Source organism: Staurois parvus, unplaced genomic scaffold (genome assembly GCF_062004578.1).
Source record: "Staurois parvus isolate SC_StPar_1 unplaced genomic scaffold, SC_StPar_1.0 ptg000461l, whole genome shotgun sequence".
Lineage (NCBI taxonomy): Eukaryota > Metazoa > Chordata > Amphibia > Anura > Ranidae > Staurois > Staurois parvus.
Window position 1 is genome coordinate 1,367,063 of NW_028318257.1, and position 21,310 is coordinate 1,388,372.

At 43.2% G+C, this 21,310-nt stretch overlaps 1 protein-coding gene across 3 annotated transcripts in view; it reads right to left on the reverse strand.

Moving 5' to 3' along the window:
- Positions 1-3,998: 3,998 nt before the first annotated feature.
- Positions 3,999-21,310, reverse strand: part of HUNK (hormonally up-regulated Neu-associated kinase) — a 138,646-nt gene continuing 121,334 nt past the window's right edge. For all 3 annotated transcript variants that reach the window (XM_089688937.1, XM_089688939.1, XM_089688938.1), the window contains exons 8-11: positions 19,585-19,753; positions 19,273-19,356; positions 11,343-11,499; positions 3,999-9,653 (exon numbers count right to left, since the gene is read on the reverse strand). In XM_089688937.1, coding sequence (XP_089545063.1) covers positions 8,989-9,653; positions 11,343-11,499; positions 19,273-19,356; positions 19,585-19,753 — 1,075 coding nt within the window. In that variant the 3' untranslated portion in view covers positions 3,999-8,988. The remainder of the gene's footprint in view (positions 9,654-11,342; positions 11,500-19,272; positions 19,357-19,584; positions 19,754-21,310) is intronic.

The following is a 21,310-nucleotide window of genomic DNA, read 5'->3' on the forward strand; positions in this document are numbered from 1 at the left end:
GAATAGTCCACCTCCTGCAGATAGCTAAATATAATTGGTGTCAGTGGCAAGTTATCTAAGAGGCAGAAATTGTTCCTTGACCAAGGAACCCCTAGTAATCTCTGGAGGAACCCCAGTGTTCCATGGAACCCTGGTGGAGAAAGCCTGTTCCTGAGAGTTTATAAAAATGCTCTAATTATAGTTTTGGAAGTTATTAGTGTATGTAAACCCTAACAATGCATTTATTTTATTTGCTCCATTTTGATATTGTTAATGAAGGTGTTTTGTTATAACTGCAACAAAAAAAAATCCCTGTTTATACAGCCAAAAATGTTATCATCTGATAACTTCTTGTGTTCTGTGCTGCCCTCTTATCAGTTGCATTGTTCCCAATTATTTCTAAAGACTACAAGAACCGTCCCTTCTATGTTATGGTGTTTACAATCCAAACCAGAAGAACAGTCTATGGTGACAACACTGTTCCTCTAAGGATACAATCTAGTGAGTTAGTGTTGTCACCCTTGGACAGGAAGTGTGTAGTGGTTAGGATCACCAGATGAAAATAAATGAAAATATTTTTCTTCTTGGTGAAGGTGTACTGATTGATGCCTTGTTGTCACTGGTAGCACTGGTTAAGCCTTTCTTAAAAATGTTCTACAATCGATCGTTTTTCAGCGGCTGTCGAGAAACATACTCTCAACTCATGAATGCCTGTTATTTTCTCTCCCGATCCCAAAGGGATTGCGATACCAGGGTATAACCACCTCCACCTCCGCAACATCGCCAAAATACGCACGTTCCTAACCCCAGAAAACACTAAACAGCTCATCCACTCCCTCATCATATCACGACTCGACTACTGCAACTCCCTCCTCACTGGCCTGCCTCGCCGCTGGCTATCTCTGCTTCAGTTCATCCTGAATACGGCTGCCAGACTCATTCACCTTTCCAACCGCTCCATCTCCGCCACCCCCCTCTGCCAATCCCTCCACTGGCTTCCGATTGCGCAACGGATCAAATTCAAAATCCTAACACTGGCGTACAAAGCTGTCCACCATACTGCCCCGAACTACATCACCGACCTAATATCCAAGTACCACCCAACACGCACACTCCGCTCCTCACAAGACCTCCTTCTCTCTAGTTCCCTGGTCTCCTCCTCCCATGCCCACCTCCAGGACTTCTCCAGGGTGTCACCCATCCTCTGGAACTCCCTGCCCCAACCCATCAGATTATCACCTACTCTCCTCTCCTTTAGGCGCACCCTGAAAACCCACCTCTTCAGGGAAGCCTACCCCACCCCCTGCTAACTTGCCGACCTCCTCCACTCTTCCTACCTCTCCATCCCCCACAGCTATCTCCTCCTGTGCCACCATCCCCTCCCTCCTAGATTGTAAACTCCAAAGAGCAGGGCCCTCAATCCCCTCGTGTTTTGCATTGTACTGGTATTGTTCTGTCACATGTTCTGTCCCCCTTTGTAATGTACAGCGCTGAGCGAACTATTGGCGCTTTATAAATACTGTATAATAATAATAATAATAATAATAACCACTACCTATTGACTTTAATGGGCATGTTTAAGCCGCACCACTGCCAAATATGACATTGCGGCCACAGCAATGTGTATGTTATTTTGCATTTAGACGGTCAAGGGGGTAAAAATGCAGGTTAACCACCTATATTTACTGCCCCTTTACCACCCATGTTAAAATGAGTACGATCAGGTGCCATGGTCAGAAACAGGTTTATACAAGAGGTGGCCATCCTCTTACATAGAAAACTTTGTGAAAGCTAATTCATACATGTGCGGTGCGGATTGAAGCTCAGTTTTCACAGTTAATTGACACAATAGTTGTTCAGTGGTTCAGGTCAGGTTTACATCAGGTTCAGGACAGGATTAGGTCAGGATTTTATTCTGTTCACACATGTGCAGCTTAGAAACAGTTCCTATAGAAGTCAGTAGCCTGTAATCCACACCTGAACCTGAAGGCACTGCTCAGAAATCGTACATGACGCTTTTTAAAACCACACTGTGCACTGGATATATGTGAACAGGCACCATAGGAAGCAATGTTATTTCACGTCATTCAGTTTGGATGCGGCTCAAACTGCAAAGACACTATTTTAATATTTTTTTGCAATCAGTAAACTTTATATGTCCTATGTTTGAGGCTTCTTTCCACATCATCGAAGCGCATGTACAATCCCACGTTTTGTGTAGGGTAGCCTATTAATTTCAGTTGGCTGCCCAATGCTCAAAGGAAGTCCCCACCCTTTTGAGAAATCGCGCTGCACTGAAACACATTGTTTGGCTGCACTATGTGTTTTGGCGCCTGCAAAGATGCACACAGTCACAGATGCATGGAGGTGCCATTAAAGAATATGTAAACCCAACATTTCTTATTCCTGATATGTGAATGCTGTGACATGTACTTGCATGAAAAAGTTTCCTGTTTTCTTTGTATTGTGAAATCCTTGGTGTTCATGCCAGTCCCTCTGCTTTCCTATTAAAAACTGACCACACTAGGCATAAGAGTACAGTGTGGTCAGTTCTCTAGCTGTGTTGGGAACTCAGCCTGCTCTCTGCCAATGATCAGACTGTCCTGACACACCTCCCCTACACAGCTTTCCAATGGGAAGACCAGTGTGCTGCCATTTCTCCTCCCTCACCTCTCTATGCAGCTGAGAAGAGAGGGAATATGATCACTAAAAAATGTGAAAAGGGAGTTTATATTGTTTTTTATATCCATACACAGATGTTTTACCTTTCATTTCTATTTTAACCACCTCCTGTCCGGCCATTGTATATAAACGGCCGGACGGTAGCAGTGCAAGAGCGGGTGGCCGTTTATAAACAGCCTCCCCGCCCCCTGCTTTGTGCACGCTCCCTGGGAGCGCGCAGAACCACAATCCGTTGCCCGCTGTGTCCTCTGAACACCGATCGTTGTATGGGACCTCTCTGCGAGGTCCCGATCATGTGATCACTGATTGGCCAATCAGTGATTACATGCAGAGTAGTAAGCAAGATGTCACTTATGACATCATTGCTTAATATGTGTGAAATCTGTGAATGATCACAGAGATCACATGGTACAAGGCTATTCATAACAGCCTTGTACCATGTGACAAGCTGTGACAAATCACAGCTCGCACAGTATTTCTCAATGGCTGCAAGAATGCAGCAAGAGAGAAGCTGAAATGATTGCTTTTACAGCCTTTATGGGTGTAAAAGCAATCCAGTGTAAAAAAAAAAAATCTTCATCACCCCCCACAAGTAGTACAGTGTCACCATGGTGACACTGTACTGCTAGGGTGACAGTATGTAAAAAAAAAAAAAAACAATATAAAAAAAATGAAAAAAATGTTTAAAAATTATAATTTTTGGTTATAAACTAATTTGGGTTATTTTTTTTTACTAAAAAGATAACTGAATAAATTTTGGCCAAGACTTATTATGAAATTTTATTTATTTGCAAAATTTTATAAGAAAAACACTTTTTTTTCAAAATTTTTGGACTTTTTCATTTATATAGCAAAAAAAATAAAAATCCCAGTGGTGAATAAATACCAACAAAATAAAGCTTTCTCTGTCTCAAAAAAATGCTAAAAAATTGTTGCATGACCGCGCAATTGTCATTCAAAGTGTGACAGCACTGAAAGCTGAAAATTGGCCTGGACAGGAAGGGGGTAAAAGTGTCCGGACTTGAAGTGGTTAAACTGTATGGGGTGTTTTACAAGGTGACAGTTTACAAGGTGACAGTTTACAAGGTGACAGTTTACATACACTTTAAGAATTAATAACACTGCTAAGCATCTGCAAATGGGCAATGCATTACTCTGCATTGCGGGGAAATGTGCTGTTTTGTGCGCATTCATTCATTGCCCAAAGGTGAATGTCGCCTTCTTGCACACATGCAGCTTTATACAAGAATAGTCTGCCAGAGCTGCAGAAGGCTGCCAAGTCCAGGAAACGTCTTCTTCCCTTTTAGGGGTGGAATTAACACAGAGAGACAAGACGCTTAAACAAATTGAACTTTTATGAAAATGTTTCAATTACAGTCCAAACCCCCCCACAAATCCAGAACATGTGTGAATTAAATAAAATGTACAGTGACTTAAACACCATCCATGTTACAGGGAAACAAACAGCCTTTGATGGTTTATGTTACATGTGGCAAGGAAGAAACACCAGGAACATTTTCTTCTGCTACATCTTCTAACAATAAGCGCTAATTATATATTCATGTAATATGTTCCCATATTTCTGCCCAAATCACTGACATCTTCAGAACACATTCTTTGCTTCGGAGTGAGAACAAAGGATTCATTAGCAGCAGTATAGCACGCAGCTGACAGATCTGATCGGCTAGTGACTCTGCCAGGTTTTGCTTCCTGTCTACACACACTCATAAAGAGAGAAAAAAAATTCCATCACACAGGGTGTCATTAACAGCGTGCGTTTCAGCTGAATTCCACAGACCCCCACCTTAGAAAAGGCGCCGAGTTATACATAGACAGAGGAAACTTAGCAGGCAGTCTCTATTTATTCTGAAAACATTGCAGTTTTAGAGAGATGTGTTAAGGCGTACCTAACCCCCAAAAACACAAAAATGGGCTATATTACCATTCCTTAAATGTGGTGGCTGCATTAGTTTTTATGTTTAGGCTTTCTTTCTTCTTTTTTTACCTGGTTTTTCTGTGTATTACACACTTCCTATCACTTTGTGTCTACACTCATTTCTCCACTATATCTAAGGAGGGAGCCATGGTTGTCACCTGGGTTGGAACCTGTCTTTGTTCATCTCTATTACATGGTGGATTGATGGGATTAGAAGTTTACAAAGGAGAGAAAAATGGTTTACGCCTCATACACTGGGCATCAAAAACACAGCTTTTACAGGAATTAGACGTATTTTTTTGTCTTCTCAATGTTGGCCTCTGTGTTCATGCACACACAGATGTTTACAGGCGTTTAGAAGCAGGAGCTTTTAGCGGCAGAATAAAACTTACTATCAATTGCGCATTTAAGAGAGGAGGTTTTTGGCAGAATAATGGCGACGAGCCTAAATGCCTCTAAATGTACCTAAACACGAGGTGTCTTTGAGTGTTCATTCATTTCAATGGCCAGAATTCAATTTAATATTCTGGCAGAAACACCTCCAGATTTAGGCGTGTTTTTTATGTGCTTTTCTCCTTTCATCCAGGTCCTCATCAGACTCCTCCTTTACAAGGGATTCCCCATCAGACTCCCCCCTTACATGAGAATCCCCATCAGACTCCCCCCTTACATGAGAGTCCCCATCAGACTCCCTCCTTACAAGGGATTCCCCATCAGACTCCCCCCTTACATGAAAATCCCCCATCAGACTCCCCCCTTACATGAGAGTCCCCATCAGACTCCCTCCTTACATGAGACTCCCCATCAGACTCCCCCCCCCTTACATGAGAGTACCCATTAGAATCCCCACTTACATCCAGGTCCCCATCGGAATCCCCCCTTATATCCAGGTCCCCATCAGAATCCCACTTTACATCCATATCCCAATCAGAATCCCCCTTACATCAAAGTGTCCATCAGAATTCCCCTTACAACCAGGTCCCCATCAGAGTCCTCCCTTACATCCAGCTCCCCATCAGAATCCTCCCTTACATCTAGGTCCCCATCAGAATCTCCCCTTTCATCAAAGTACCCATCAGAGTCCCCCCTTACATCCAGGTCCCCATCAGAGTCCCCCATTACATCCAGGTTCCCATCAGAGTCCCCCCTTAAATCCAGGTCCCCATCAGAGTCCCCCCTTAAATCCAGGTCCCCATCAGAGTCCTCCCTTACATCCAGCTCCCCATCAGAGTCCCCCCTTACATCTAGGTCCCCATCAGAATCTCCCCTTACATCCAGGACCCCATCAGAGTCCCCCCTTACATCCAGGTCCCCATCAGAGTCCCCCCTTACATCCATGTCCCCATCAGAGTCCCCCCTTAAATCCAGGTCCCCATCAGAGTCCCCCCTTACATCCAGGTCCCCATCAAGAGTCCCCTCTTACTTCAAAGGGCTGCATAAAATGTTGCACCCCATTAGGAGACCCCTGGTCTAGGACACTCTATATGAGAGAAGACAGGAGGAGCAATTATACCGTGCAGAGGTTTCTGAAGTCATAGGAAGGTTGTTGTGGAAAGCAGGATAAAACGAATTGATGATTGACCTAAACACCTGTCGTGTTGGCTTTTATCTTGTGAAATTGTAGCAGCAATGCCTGGGACTAAACACAAAAAAATGTATATACAAAGACATACCAGTCTATTCATTGTCACTGGGTTGTATAATTGTAACCTGAACATTATGGAAATGCTATTGTACTTCAAAGCCTTCATACTTTGATCATCCTATGGTTGCAGCTGGCGATCATTTCAAGAATGTTGAGTAGGTCTAGATTCATGTTTTGTTTGCTAAGTTGCTGAATTCCAGGGAGATAAGACTAATTTACTCTCTTAAGGGTTTGTAAGGATCTGAGCTTTAGAAGAGAAGACTTTGTTTTAAAACAGCAAGTAGATTTGGCTTCTATCCTCCACTTAAGCAGGCCATAGACGATGAGAAACCGAACGGAAATTTTGAATTGTTCATTTTTCGCATCATTAGTGTGCCAACTACGACATGCAATTTTCATGCTGCATTCAAAAGTGCCTGATCCAACATGATGAATTTTTATTAGAAAAGCAATTGATGGCACAATCGTATGACCTATTTTCATTTCTTCACAACTTTCGGATTTTGACTCATCTATGGCCTGCCTTAAAGTGTTACTAAACCCAGGACCCTGCATTCACTATATCTGGTCTCCCCGGACCCTGCATTCACTATATCTGGTCTCCCACAGTACACACAACATGGAAATGCAATTATTTTAGTAAATATGAACTGCTAAATACCTTTTCTCATCAGCAGTTAGAGCAGTATTGTAACTTCTATCAGTGTCTGGCAGAGCACTGGTTAAAGCTTGCAGGAGGAGTTTTCTTTAGGAGGATGCAGGACCCCTGACCTCTGTCTGGTCAGTGCTGATTGGCCCTGTCCTGATCACATGCACTCTCCCAAGAAAAGAAAAGAAAATTCTCTAGCAATACACACCAAACTGAGCATGTGCAGTGTCTCCACACAATATGTCTTATTAGGAGATAAGAGGGAGACACTGGAAGAAAGGGAGGATCAGAGAAGTCAGGATCAAACATCCTTTTTACACAATGCAGATTATACTTCTGTCTGTCCAGTCCTGAGATTTACACAGCCCCACCTTACAGTACAGCCACCTGACTTTTTCTCTGCTGGACCCTAGCTTTTGTAGGCCCTTAGCCTGTGAATGGACAGTGAGGGAGCAGTGAAATTCTGATGAAGTCATCTCACTTTCCTACCCTCCTGTCTGTATGTTCCTTGTTAGCACTACAGCATGCCTAGTTGGCTCCCAGTGCACGCCTTTCCTTCTCCTAGTCTGAGCTCTGCTGTGCAGGGGGTGACAAGAGGCCAATGACAATTCAAATTCAGGTGCTTACACTAACAACATTTATAATAATTTAATGATTTTTTCAAATGAGTACATAAATGCATTAAATGGTGTTTTTTTAATATCTGCCTGAAATTTGGCTTTAGAGCGCTAAAATGGCTATTTTTAATTTGCAAACACAGTAGGCCAACCTTAACTTTAATACTGGGCTCAAAAACTTTCATTAAAATACATTCCTCAATAGCCATAAAGAATATAAATCCACTTTGTGTGCACCCAATGCCTTTGCCAATCTAGATATTACTTTGTGAAAGCAGTAGTGACATCACCACTGTGCTGTACATAGCCTGTGCATAGAGCAGAGCTGTGGGAGGAGCCCAGCAGGTCCACCTACTACAGGCTGCCTGTACAGAAAGGGGCGGAGACAAGACCAGTCACCCAGCCCAAGGAAAGAGAGCAGCAGCAGCAACCGGTCTTCATTACAGGAAGCTCCTGCACAGGTAAAGTTTTATACTGAATTATTGTATGCAGGGAGAAGACCATGAAGGACGCCAAGATTCAAGAAAGAATACACATGCCCAATGTTTTTAGACAATATCTGCATTTTCGGAGTTCAGCTTTAAAGTGAGGTTTGACAAGTTCATGTAGAATTTGGAAACCAGTATCTCTAGGCCATAATATATACAAAAAACTCACCAAGGGAGAATTAGTAGTACTAGTAAAATGATGGCCTATATACTAGCTAGCCGTGCTGTATCCCGGCATACGTGCCAATGGGCAGATATCATATAACATGGGGGAACGGTAGAAGGGGTTGAGGGTACAGGCAAAACTCTTCTGCTGAGATGTATCTGTAATTGAACCCTAATTTCAGAAAACGCAGTCACTCGGTCTTTCATGTGCATGAACAGGTATCTACAAAACATTGTGCAGGGAACAAATTGGAAGATGGAACAATGAACGGAATGATAATGCAATATGAAATATAAACACTAGTACTTCAACGAGTTGTGATAAGATTCTGTCCTTTTTATAATGGCTGTTTTCAGCACAAGTTGTTCCAGTTCGCAGTTTTTTTTTTTTAACAGAGTCAAGTGCATCAAGGTCAGTGCAGGAAAGCAACCTGTCAGAAAAACAGGTAGGTACCCAGGTAGGTAATGTAACTTCTCCACAGCCTTGATTATGTCAATAAAGTTTAGTTACAGCAGATTGAAGCACTTGGTATGTAGTAGATGTACAAAAACACAGTTTTGTAGTCTTCAAGGGAACGTTGCCTTGTAAAATTCCATTACACTGTTGGAGGTTGGAGACTCACCAACATCAATACCATAGAAGTGCAAGTTAAGGAAGTGACATAGTTTATCAATGAGGAAAAAGTAGAACAAAATCAAGCTTTATGGATACAATCTGTAATTTTACAAAATTCACATTTGCAAGAATAGCAACATTCTCCTCTCTCTCTCTAAATCTGGGAGTTCCTCAGAGGCGGGGCAAAAGAACAGTTCTTTAAAGATGTCTATCAGCAAAACCCATTCATGTCACTGGAGTTGAAGCTGGCATATCCCGGGCTCATCTGATGCAAAGCTGGCATTCGGGATTCCAGGGCGTTTTCAGGTTTTGGAGAGGTAACTTGGCTCCTCTTCCTCAACATCTGTCCAATACCCATCATGGGAAATCGCCCTCGGCTTCTGACACAGTTTGGGCTACCCAGGTTTCCATTGTTATTACAAGATGGGGAGTGGGGGGAAGTTGGGGACATGGACTCGGAGCTTGACGGGCTGCTCTTGTCCTCGTACGTGAAGGAGGACAGTGTGGAATGGGCCTTCACTGGGGTGGTGCTATCAAACTGAAAGATTGGGGACAGAGTTCTTTCACTTGAGTGACGAGGAGAGAAGGAGACTGGTGAACCGATCACTCGGTACTGGTGGGATGGGGATAAAGACTCTATTTGGTCTTCTCTGTTCACAGACTCGAAGGAACGCACAACATTGAGGTGGGGTTCTCTCATACGACCACTCATATTCATATTTACAGTCTCTTGGGAGTGGGAGTCTTGGCGTCTCATCATTTTTGGTGTTCGTGGATCCGGACTTTGCATTTCCAGATACTCCAAAGAGCAGGAAGTGACACATCCAGTTTTATTAAACCTGACTTCATGGAATGGGCTTAACCCTCCAGTGGATTCTGCAATAAAGAAAGAAACGTCAACTTCTGCTTTCTGAATACAAAATGTATTATCCTTCTTTCACCAGCTCATACATTATTTATTGATATTTACTTGGGTTTTAGTTGTGCGAAGACATTTGAGCACTGTAGGTATTACATTACTCCAAGCTCTCGAGAGATCTACTCTCTTCTTCCAGTCCAAGTAGTAGATCCCTCAAAAGCCTGAGCTGTAGAACAAACCACTGCTGCATTTACAGCGCTCACTGTGTTGTCATAAGTGCACTGATAGTGTTACTATCACCTTATCCCTAATTATGTAAAAGGATAAGACCACCCAACACATTTCCTGCTGGGTTTTGCACTTAAAGCGGAACTTTACATTAAAAGGGAAGTTCAGCTTTATGTCTTCCTCCTCCCCCTTCCTCTTGTCCTCCTCCCCCTTCCTCTTTGGAACTGGAGGTTCTCCCACCCCCCTTGCCTGCAACCCTCTGGGACACTTCACAGCTCTCAGGAGGCTGCAGGACCATTCACACAGTACAATACATCTCGCCCATGCACAGTGCGAAGCAAGATGTGAAGCCAAAAGGAATGACAGTTGGCTTCCCACATTAAACATGTCTGCACCGGAGACCTGAAGACCAGCAAAAACCCATCCCAGGTGAGGATGATGCTGGATCCTTTGACAGGCAAGTGTCCCTTTCTTAAACATCAGCAGCAACAGTAATTGTGACCTAAAGCTTATAAAGGGTGAGACGTCCACAAAAAAACTGTTGGTTTGGGAGGAATGAACATCGCCAAAAAAGAAAGTATTTACATAAAACACAACCTAAGTTGGCAGAAGCTTGAGTTTCATAAATTGGACACATACAGGCATCTTTCTAAAAATACATAATGCTAGTTCCCAGCGACAGGTTAAAGTAGTTAGGCTCAAGGTTTTTTACCGTCACGCATTCTATGCATGAAGTTAAAAAACCTTCTCAGTGCGGCATCCCCCACAGTCCCCCTAATACTCACCTAAGTCCCCTCTCGATCCAGCAATGTGCATGGAGTCTCTTCTATCCCGGGACTCCCTCTTCTCACTGGCTGAGACAGCAGTGGGAGCCATTGGCTGCCAATCACAGCCAGTAAGCCAATAAGAAGAGAGAGGGGGCTGGGCCAAGCTGCAGCTCCATATGTGAATGGACACACGGAGCAGCGGGTGCCCTCATAGCAAGCTGCTGGCTGTGGGGGCTCCCGACAGGGGGGACGGGCCGGGAGCACCAGCGGAGTAGGAGGATCTGGGTTGCTCTGTGCAAAACCACTGCATACAGCAGGTAAGTACAGACACGTTTGTTATTTTTTAAAAAGTGCAAGCCTTTAGTATCACTTTAACTTTAAAGAGGTCACCAGCTTACTTGCAGTGTTTTCTTTTCCATATATCACTTTGAGCTTGCTGGGAAATGTGACTATTCCAGGATAAGTCAATTCCCTAGCACAGCCCCCTTCTTCCTTGCATGTCACAGCCCACTGTAAGAGTAATGAGGGCAAAATGGGCATGGTGATGGCGTCTCTAGAAGTACGCTCATTAATATAAATGCGTTTTTGTTCTTCAGCACATCTTGTCCCAGAGAGAGGAGCATACACGTTTGTCTTTTTAACTAGAATGACATATCTATCTATATGTGACACCCAATGTTGGTTGAGGATCCCATAGGCAGTAATCTTTACCTCGTTCAGACTTGGAGGATTTTCGCTCCTTGAGGGGAAGCTTTCCATTGTGTATCATTGGACATGGGGGTTGCCTGTGGGACGGAGAGCATTTCTCTATCTTCTTCTGAGCAGATCGCTGCTCACTTCGCTTTTCGGGGTCTTTAGATTTTCGCTCCTAAAAATCAAGAGCACAGTTCACCATTAGACCAAACCAGCCATAAAAGAAATGTTAGACAACAAAACCTAAAGTCAAAGTAAAGGACAGTAAGGCAGAGCAAACAAGTCAGAATTCCTCTTTCACAAAGGTGACCTAAACTGTCAATCACAACCAGGCAGATCGGAATCAAAAAATGATTTTTCTCCAAAAGATTGCACGGTAATAAATACTCTTTATAAGTTCATATACTAAATACTAAATGAGAAAGGTTTTGTTCTCTCTAAGAGAGCTTGGTCAGCACACTAGATGATATAGGAAAGTGATGTCATGGATTGTTTTTTGTTTATAGCACTTGCATCTGCTGCCCATACTCCTATTTGATTATCACAAGCAGTACTTAAAAGGGAAGTTCGGGATGTAAAAAAACAAAAAACAAACAATTATACTCACCTATGTGGATGCAGAATCGTTCCATCTGGCAATAGCCTGTTGAATTTTTATATGCGATTATTGCTAGCAGTAAGTCCTCATGCACACGGACGATTTTAATAACACTGGTAACGTTAGCTGTGTAAAGTCACGTTAAAAACGTGAGTTTTTCAGCTTTTCTTAGCGTTTTTGCATAACCGTTTAGAAGCGTTTTACCAGAATTAGCGGTGTTTTCCTGCGTTTGTGGTTTTTAGAGTTTTTTTGTACCAAATTACAGTCTATGTGTGCATGGACACATAGGATAACATGCATAACATGGGGGGGTTTACTGGCCATTGAAAAAAATGTCAAAAGCCAAAAACGGCCGCTGTAAAAACATCCCGTGTGCATGAGGAGTAATCACTATGTTCTCCTGGAGGGGATGGCCCTCCTGCTGGGAGAACACAATAGCTCTGCAGGAGGGATTCCCCCAACAATACTGACAGTGTTGATGGGGAACCAAGTGATTTTCTTTCCAGCAACTTGTGGTTGCAGGAAAGAAAATCGCATAATCTATGACCAGCTTAAGACTTGGGAAGATACCATGATGTTTTCTTTGGTCTGACTTATAAGTATCTACTAAAAACTGAAAAATGATTGTGCAGTAGACTGATCCTTTAACCTAAACAATGGTAATTATTATTATTATACAGTATTTATAAAGCGCCAATAGTTCGCTCAGCGCTGTACATTACAAAGGGGGACCAAGCATGTGACAGAACAATACCAATACAATGCAAAACATGAGGGGATTGAGGGCCCTGCTCTTTCGAGCTTACAATCTAGGAGGGAGGGGATGGTGGCACAGGAGGAGATAGCTGTGGGGGATGGGGTGGTAGGAAGAGTGGAGGAGGTCGGCAAGTTAGCAGGGGGTGGGGTAGGCTTACAAAAAAAGAGAGGTTGTGAAAAGAAATTCACAAAGAAAGCGGCTACATTATGAACAGAATGTGATACTCAGAAAAATTTCCAAAAATTATGCTTTATTACACATACAAATTTGACATATGGGCAATCGCCCTGGTTTACCACCACCTCAGTATGAGACAATACACACAGACCTAAAACCATATAAAAAGACCTGGTCCTGACGAAGCTGAGTGAGATACGCCCATCGGCGAAACGCGTTGACGTCATACGTCAGATACGTCACTTCCGGTCATGCGCATTAGGTGGAACGCACGCTGACCTACAAGGAGGAAGCCATTTTTCACATGCCATGAGGCAAGCTTAGGCAGCACAGGCGCCGAGAAGAGGCTGGAGCCCGCGGTATATCGGCGGATGTCAGCGGTGGCTCCCTGGCCTCCTTGGCCTTGTATGGCAGTACCTATGAAGGATATTCTTTCCTCTCCTATTATCCATTGCACAGGTGGTGAGTGGACTGTTGCGGGACACTAGATATATGGTCCTATGTGACATATTTGACCTATATATCCTTTATAGAGTGTAAGCTCTTTCAGTGACTTTCCATATATTGTCTGTTTCACTACAGGATGGGGACATCATGGTGCTTTGTATAGGAAACAAGATATACCACATGTATTTCAACAGGCAGAAGATCTATTGGGATGTGTCTTGTTTTTCTCACAGAAAGTGGTATGTAGTCCACATGTAGTGGTGAAGAAACCATTTCAAGCAGTGCGCTGCTTTATGCATCTACCCTTCCATCCTGGTAAAAATGGGGCATATTTTTTCAAGAGCCCTAGGAAACAGCTGGTAATAATCACAGATGAATGGGCCCCAACCACTTGTGCCGGCATAGGAATGTACTGCATTATTTACATGACATTTATGTTTTGTTTCATATAGGCCTTGAGGCATGCCTTCTTTTTGATGCATACTGTGCTTGCCGTACTGCATACATGTGATATTTATATCTATGGTATAATTTTTTGAAACTCCCTGTTTGGGATATAACCACTCTGGTAGTAGCTTAGTCTACATATTATAACACGTGTTATGGTATACCTACGGTATAATTTTTTGTATACACCTCCTTTGGGAAGTGTTCACCTATGCGCCAGTGCCACAGGGACTTTAGATTCTTGTAGTCATTGTCCTTTTTGCACAGGTATTTAGACCGGTACTGGTGTCTTTTTATATGGTTTTAGGTCTGTGTGTATTGTCTCATACTGAGGTGGTGGTAAACCAGGGCGATTGCCCATATGTCAAATTTGTATGTGTAATAAAGCATAATTTTTGGAAATTTTTCTGAGTATCACATTCTGTTCATAATGTAGCCGCTTTCTTTGTGAATTTCTTTTCACAACCTCTCTTTTTTTGTATGCCTTTTTTGGCTACTGAATGGAGACCATTTACTGGGTGATACGGGAATTTATTGTACGACCTCTTAATAACTATCTTTAACAGGTGGGGTAGGCTTCCCTGATGAGATGGGTTTTCAGGGTGTGCCTAAAGGAGAGGAGAGTAGCTGATAATCTGATGGGTTGGGGCAGGGAGTTCCAGAGGATGGGTGACACCCTGGAGAAGTCCTGGAAGCGGGCATGGGAGGAGGAGACCAGGGAACTAGAGAGAAGGAGGTCTTGTGAGGAGCGGAGTGTGCGTGCTGGGTGGTACTTGCATATTAATTGCAGTTTAAAGCTCAGAATATAAACAGAGGTGTTGTGACTTTACTACAAACCAGCCCTGTATTTAGTAGATATTTGTAACCGGCTAAAGCCCAGTCCTAACAAACCTATGTGGTAACACTTCTGTGATTGACTGCGATCCTACATACCAAAGTCACTGAGTCTTATCATCTGACCTGTCCTCATTATTAGCTTCTCATCAATATATTTATTTTTTTGAAAGCTAGAGACTTCTTCATCAAAAAACACATTTTTAGCATTGAGTGCGATTTTCAGACATTTCCTAAGTTTTCATAGTATACCGTGTCAGCGTGTTTGCAATTTCCTGCATCTCTCCGCTCTGTTGTGGTGTGAACAGGGCACATAGAAACCAGCTATTTTATGTCTGCCATTGTAGAGACTTTGGTTTTTTAAGTGCAGAAAAAAGCAAAAAAGTCTCCTCTTATAGGATCCAGGCACATGGGTGTGTTAATGAATATGTTACCCCAAAATGTTACTTGTTTTAAAAAGTATCCAGTTCTCTTTGTATTTCTTCCTTTGTGTGAAATACCTGATGATCCTACCAGTTCTCCTTCTTTCCTATTTAAAACTGACCACACTAGGCATGAGAGCACATTCATCTCAGAGTGATACATTTTCTGGCTGTGCTGGGAGAGCAGCTTGCCTGTCTTCCAATGATCAGACTTGTGCCGACACGCCCCCCTGCACAGCCATACACTGGGAAGATCAGGGTACTGCTGTTTCTCCACCCCCAGTTCTCTAAGCCCCTTATGCAGCTGAGAACAGAAATTATATGATTACTTATAAAAAAGGTATTCATATTCTCTTTATTTATATACACACGTTTTGACTTTCAATTTTAAACGAAATGGGTTGTTTTACGGGGTTGCTTTAAAATATGTCTATTTATGCTTTACCTTTCTGCCAGGAGTTGTCAGAAAAATCCAGCATAAGGTGTCATTGACATGGTGGCACCAGAGCAAGGCACATCTTTATCCCCACAGGTGTTCCATGCATCCCTGTGCAAACAGTCCCATTCATGACAATTGGAAAACAGCGGTTGCACGGACGCAGCCACTGCTTCCAAATGGACATCTGTGCCGGTGCACGACCCCAACACAGAAAGTGTACATTCGGGTGCATGCACCTACACAGATGTCAAATCAGGAGCAGTGGTCCGTGTAGCCACCGCTTCCCAATTGATATGAATGAGACTGCCTGCACAGGGATGCATGGAACACTTGTGCATCCCAGTACATATAAACACGGCTCTCACACAGGTGTATGAAGTAGTTTGCCTGTATGAATGAGGCCTAAAAAATGCTTAATCTGGCTCATATTTACATGCGTTGATGCGCACATGTGCGTTCATGTGCGTAAGGCGTGTAATTAGACTATTCATTTGTTCTAGTCACTATGCTGATATCCTGTCCTTACATGCGTGTTTATGTATGCATATATGTATATTATTCCAGTATACTTCTCTCTGAATGCAGGTTTTTTTAATTAATTCACCTAAAAGCTGCTCTAAGGGCCGGTTCCTAAAAGAATGAGGTGCAGGAAACCATGCGTATTTCCCGCACCACATTCAAAACGCACTGCACTTGTGATCTTCAGTGGGTGTCAGTGTTAACTTAATGACACCCCAAACACAGGTCGCAAATGCAGTGCGTTAGCCTGCCCCAGATTGCATGGCACGCATGGTACGATCTAACTGCTGTGCATTTTTTAATCCAGTGCATGCACTACTTTTCCCGTGGTCTGGCTCAATTTCAGCCCCTTCACATGAATGGGATGAAACCGCACTGCACCCTGATCACGAGTGAATTGCACAGGAATGCACGGCGTCGTCCTGTGCGATTCATGGTGTGAACTGGCCCTAATATATGAATATAAATGCCGCAATGTGCACAGACAAATTGGAAAATAATTAGCAGTGTTTAGAAGCATAAAAAAAAGGAAAATGCTTCTAGGAGTGCCATTTTTTTCTGTCCATTTGCATTTCAGCCCCTTCACATGAATGGGATAAAATCGCACTACACCCTGATCACGTGTGAATTGCACAGAAACGCACAGCGTCATCCTGTACGATTCATAGTGTGAACTGGCCCTAATATATGAATATAAATGCCGCAATGTGCACAGACAAATTGGAAAATAATTAGCAGTGTTTAGAAGCATAAAAAAAAGGAAAATGCTTCTAGGAGTGCCGTTTTTTTCTGCCCATTTGCACTTAAGCCCCTTCACATGAATTGGATGAAATCCCACTGCACCCTGATTACGTGTGAATTGCACAGGAATGCACATATTCATGGTGTGAACTGGCCCTAATAAAGGAATATAAATGCCACAATGTGCATGGACAAATTGGCTAATAATTAGCAGTGTTTTTTAAAAAAAAAAAAGGAAAATGCTTCTAGGAGCGACATTTTTTTCTGTCCATATGCATGTAGCCTAAGTGTGATGCGCACATTATAATATCCAGGATTTACCTTTTTGTTCCTTATCTGGGGACTATACACAAAGCCTTCTATATTCTTCAATAAAACTTTTAAAGATAAAAAGATATATTTTTGAATGATGTGTTTTTCTGACGCGGTGCTGTGAATGAATGAAGTAGTTTTACACGGCGGTATGTTGGAGCTCCCATGTGTACAGAGGTGATGTCACAGTTCAGGGCTGAGTATGGGGAAGGGGGTGCAGCGTTTCCTTGGATCACATGTTCCAGGCACAGCCTCCGCTTTCATTCCTTTAGAAAGTGGAACCTTAGGAGGGGTTTCCGATTCTCTCCTGGCTTTTCACTGAACAGGAAGCTTCTCCCCTGACCATCGCTGACACACGCTCCATCTGCCAAGCCTTAACCGCATTTCATCACTTGCCTATTGTATTACATCCTGAGCCAGCGGAGAAACCACTGAACCAGACCATGTCGAGGTTCTGTTCTCCCTGAATAACCGGGCTTGTAACATTAGACGTCAACAAAGAGGCTTCCTTATCTGCAGCAGGCCAAGGAACACAATGAATGGAGCGCTCACATCCTGCTAGCTTTCTGCAATGATCTGTTTTTACTTTTCAGTGATGTTTATGAGAATTGCTTTCCCTCCGCTTTGATCTATTTTGTCTGAATGTATTGCCGAAAACTTCCCGGATGAGTATTAGACCTCCCAGTTTAAAAGTCAGCTTCAAAAATTATTTTTTTTTTTGCCTTGATTGTTTAAAGTTGGCCAGTTTGTTTGAAAATTTGAATTCTCAGAATGCTTGTTCAATTTTCTAATCATTAGTGGGGTCAAACAATAGCTTTAGACCAAATGATAAAAACTTGTTCACTTGAGAAATATTTTTCATCCTGCTTCTTCAAATTGTCTTAAGTGTTTTTGGTCTTTACTCAGGAAGTTCCATTCGTGCCAAAATCAAATGTAAAAGTGGTTGTAAAGGCTGAAGGTTTTTTTTAATCTATACATGAAGGTAAAAATAACTCTTGTGTTCAAAGCACCCCCCCCCCAGCCTTCCCTAATACTTACTTGAACCTGATCTTGATCCAGCAATGTGCACAAGAGCAGCGGCTCTCCCAGCTTTCTCCCTCCTCATTGGCTCAGTCACAGCAGCAGGAGCCATCGGCTTCTGCTGCTGTCAATCACAGCCAGTGAGGTGTGAGTCAATGGACACGTTGAGCGAGGCTCGGGAGTGACCCCATAGCAAATGGCTTATGCTGGGGGCTCTCAGCAGGGGTGAAGGGCCTAGAGTGCTGGCAGAGGACCCAAGAAGAAGATTGGGGCTACTCTGTGTAAAACCATTGCTCTTCACAAGGGCCCTGTGTGCCCTGCTTACACTTCCAAACTGCAGGGTAAGCTGTCTGCATTTTTCCTGCAATGCTCTGCAGCCGCCTGTGTGATCCTGTGTTTCTATGCATGGCAGATGAGCAGCCGTGCAAAGAAATTAAAGTGATATTAAAGGCGTATTATATTTACCTGCTGTGTACAGTGGTTTTGCACACATCAGCCCCAATCCTTCTCTTCTAGGTCCCCCAAAGGCACTCCAGGCCCCTCCCTTCTGCCAAGTGCAACCATGGCAAGCAGCTTGTGATGGGGGCACCCGAGCAGGCTCACTCAGAGCTCCATTCACATGCAGAGCATGGCTCCTCAATGGTTCACTGGCTGTGAATGACAGTAGCATTAGCCAATGGCTACTGCTGCTGTCTCAGCCAATGAGGAGGGAGAGTTCCGGGAGAGCAGAGACTCTCGTGCACATCACTGAATCAACATAGGGCTCAAGTATTGGGGGGCTGGGGGGCGCTGCTGCAGACAGAAGGTTTTTACCTTCGAGCATAGCTCACTGGCTGTGAATGGCAGTAGTGGGAGTCAATGGCCAATGGCCCCCGCTGCTGTCTCAGCCAGTGAGGAGAGGAAGTCCCAGGATAGAGGAGACTCCAGTGCACATTGCTGGATCGAGAGGGGACTTAGGTGAATATTATGGGGGGTTAGAATAGAATGCATGAAGATAAAAAACCTTGACCCCTTTACAACCACTTTGTGACAATCAGTTAAAGTTTAGAAAAAAAGGGGGAAACGGCGCCTTGCGTTGTAAAAACCCAGATGAGATCACTAACTGTAGAGGAAAAGGGAATGTTTTTCTCTGTGAGTAGTGTGATCCCATCCGACATGTCCATGGATACTCTGCTCTTGTGTTCCATTTTCCTGGTATTATAGGAAAAGAACATTGTGATGACTGGGGCTCTCACCTCGTAGGAGTTCTTGTTTGCCTTGTATTTGTCTAATGGATGCATCTGGTTCTTGTGGCACACGTTGTCGTTAATGTCAGGTTTCTGGAATGAAAGGAAACAGATGTTAATTACACAGTGCAGCACATTCTGCAGTAAACGCAGATAACAGAGTAGTGTGATTGTGATAATCATTGCTTCCCGGTAATCCTCACTAAATCTTCCATCCCCATCCTTCAATGGCCCCCAACCATCCCTCCTTCCACCATCACAAGCCAGCCCAGCGAACATGACCCACATAATAATGGCTAATAATTATAGAGGTGAACGCACCCTCATGGCGATTAAGTAGCGCTCCAACTTTCTGTTCAGCAAGAAGTAGACGGCGAGGGTATGACAAGCCCGATTGGACAGAATGACATTGATGACATCACTGTGCTTGTAACCAAGCTTCTCCGACATGTGACGAATCACGCTTTGGCTCAGATCTTCCAAGTGGATTCTAAAGAGCAAGAAAGAATAATAATTACTTACTTCATTCCTTAATTAGGAATCAATATATTCTGCACTGTTCTTCAATACAGAAATCAAGACAGGTTTAAAGTGGCAAACCACTAAATACACAGATGAAATACATATATGGGGTTGGATTACTTGCACAAGGATTTGTATTTCTGTTCATCCAGTTCTGGGATTTACACAGCTCAGCTCAGCTTAATTTATGTCTTTTATATCTGGAATTTAGTTTAGGTTATTAAACCCAAAAAGCAAAAGTATTATATTGCAGCTTACCAATTCTTAGATGTGGTGGCTGCATTACATAGTTACATAGTCAGTCTGGCTGAAAAAAGACAAAAGTCCATCCAGTTCAACCATAGTAAAAAAGTTATAATCCTATACCCACAGTTGCATTAATTTTCTTTTATTGTCACCTGGTGATCTGGCCAGTAAAGGAAGCCATAAGTTATTCAATTTTCTTTCCTTCCACCACAGGTGACAGTACAACCAGCCTGTCAGATTTTTTGCATGCAGTCACTCTCGGCAGTTGTAGCTGCTAGCAGTGATTGTTGTACTCTGCTGGCCGGGAAGGCTCCCTGCCGGTAGAACACAATAGCACTGCGGGAGGCATTTCCCCCATCAACACTGACTTTGTTGGTGGGGGAATGCCTCCTGCAGCACTGCTGTGTCTACCGGCAGGGAGCCTTCCTGGATGGCAGAATACAATGATCACTGCTAGCAGCTACAGCCACTGGGAGTGATCACATGCAAAAAATCTGACAGGCTGGTTGTACTGAAGTCTGTCGATGGATCGACTTCAGTACAACCAGCATGCCCATAGATGGATCAACTTCATACAAACAGCATGCCCATAGATGGATCAAATAAAATTCGATCCATTTGTGGCTGGTTTAAAGCGGAACTACACTTTATCTGAGCATCACAAACCAAGAACGCTATTTAATGTGCTATGTGTTGTATTTTGCTGAGAAATCACTTTGAAACACCCCCGGCATTTCTGGCAGTGGCCATCTTGAGTAAGGGCAGATGATTCATGTAGCATTTACTTCCTGGAATCCATCTGCCCTTAGCACAGGCATTGGCAGAGCTGAGAACCCCCCCTCCCCTCCTAAAGACTCCTGGCATGTATAAAACCATTTGTCCTTGGCATGGAATTCAGGATGTAACTGAAGATATGTATAACAAAGTTTAAAACAAATAAATATGATATACTTTCCTATCCATTTACTAATACTAACAGCATAGGAATTAAAAAAAAGTCCACGCTGATTGATAGAGCGAAGTTCCACTTTATGTCTGTTTTTCCAATAGAACAAGTGGTACTGCAGTTGTAGCAGTTAGAAGGTCAATACAAACCATTTGACACTGACAGGTGCTCAGGATGATCACCTTTTTTTAATTATTATTATTATACAGGATTTATATAGCGCCAACAGTTTGCTCAGCGATTTACAAAATAAAGGGAGACAATACAGCAAGAATACAGTTGAATACAAGAGGGTTAGGAGGGCCTGATCCTGGGAGCTTACAATCTAAGAGG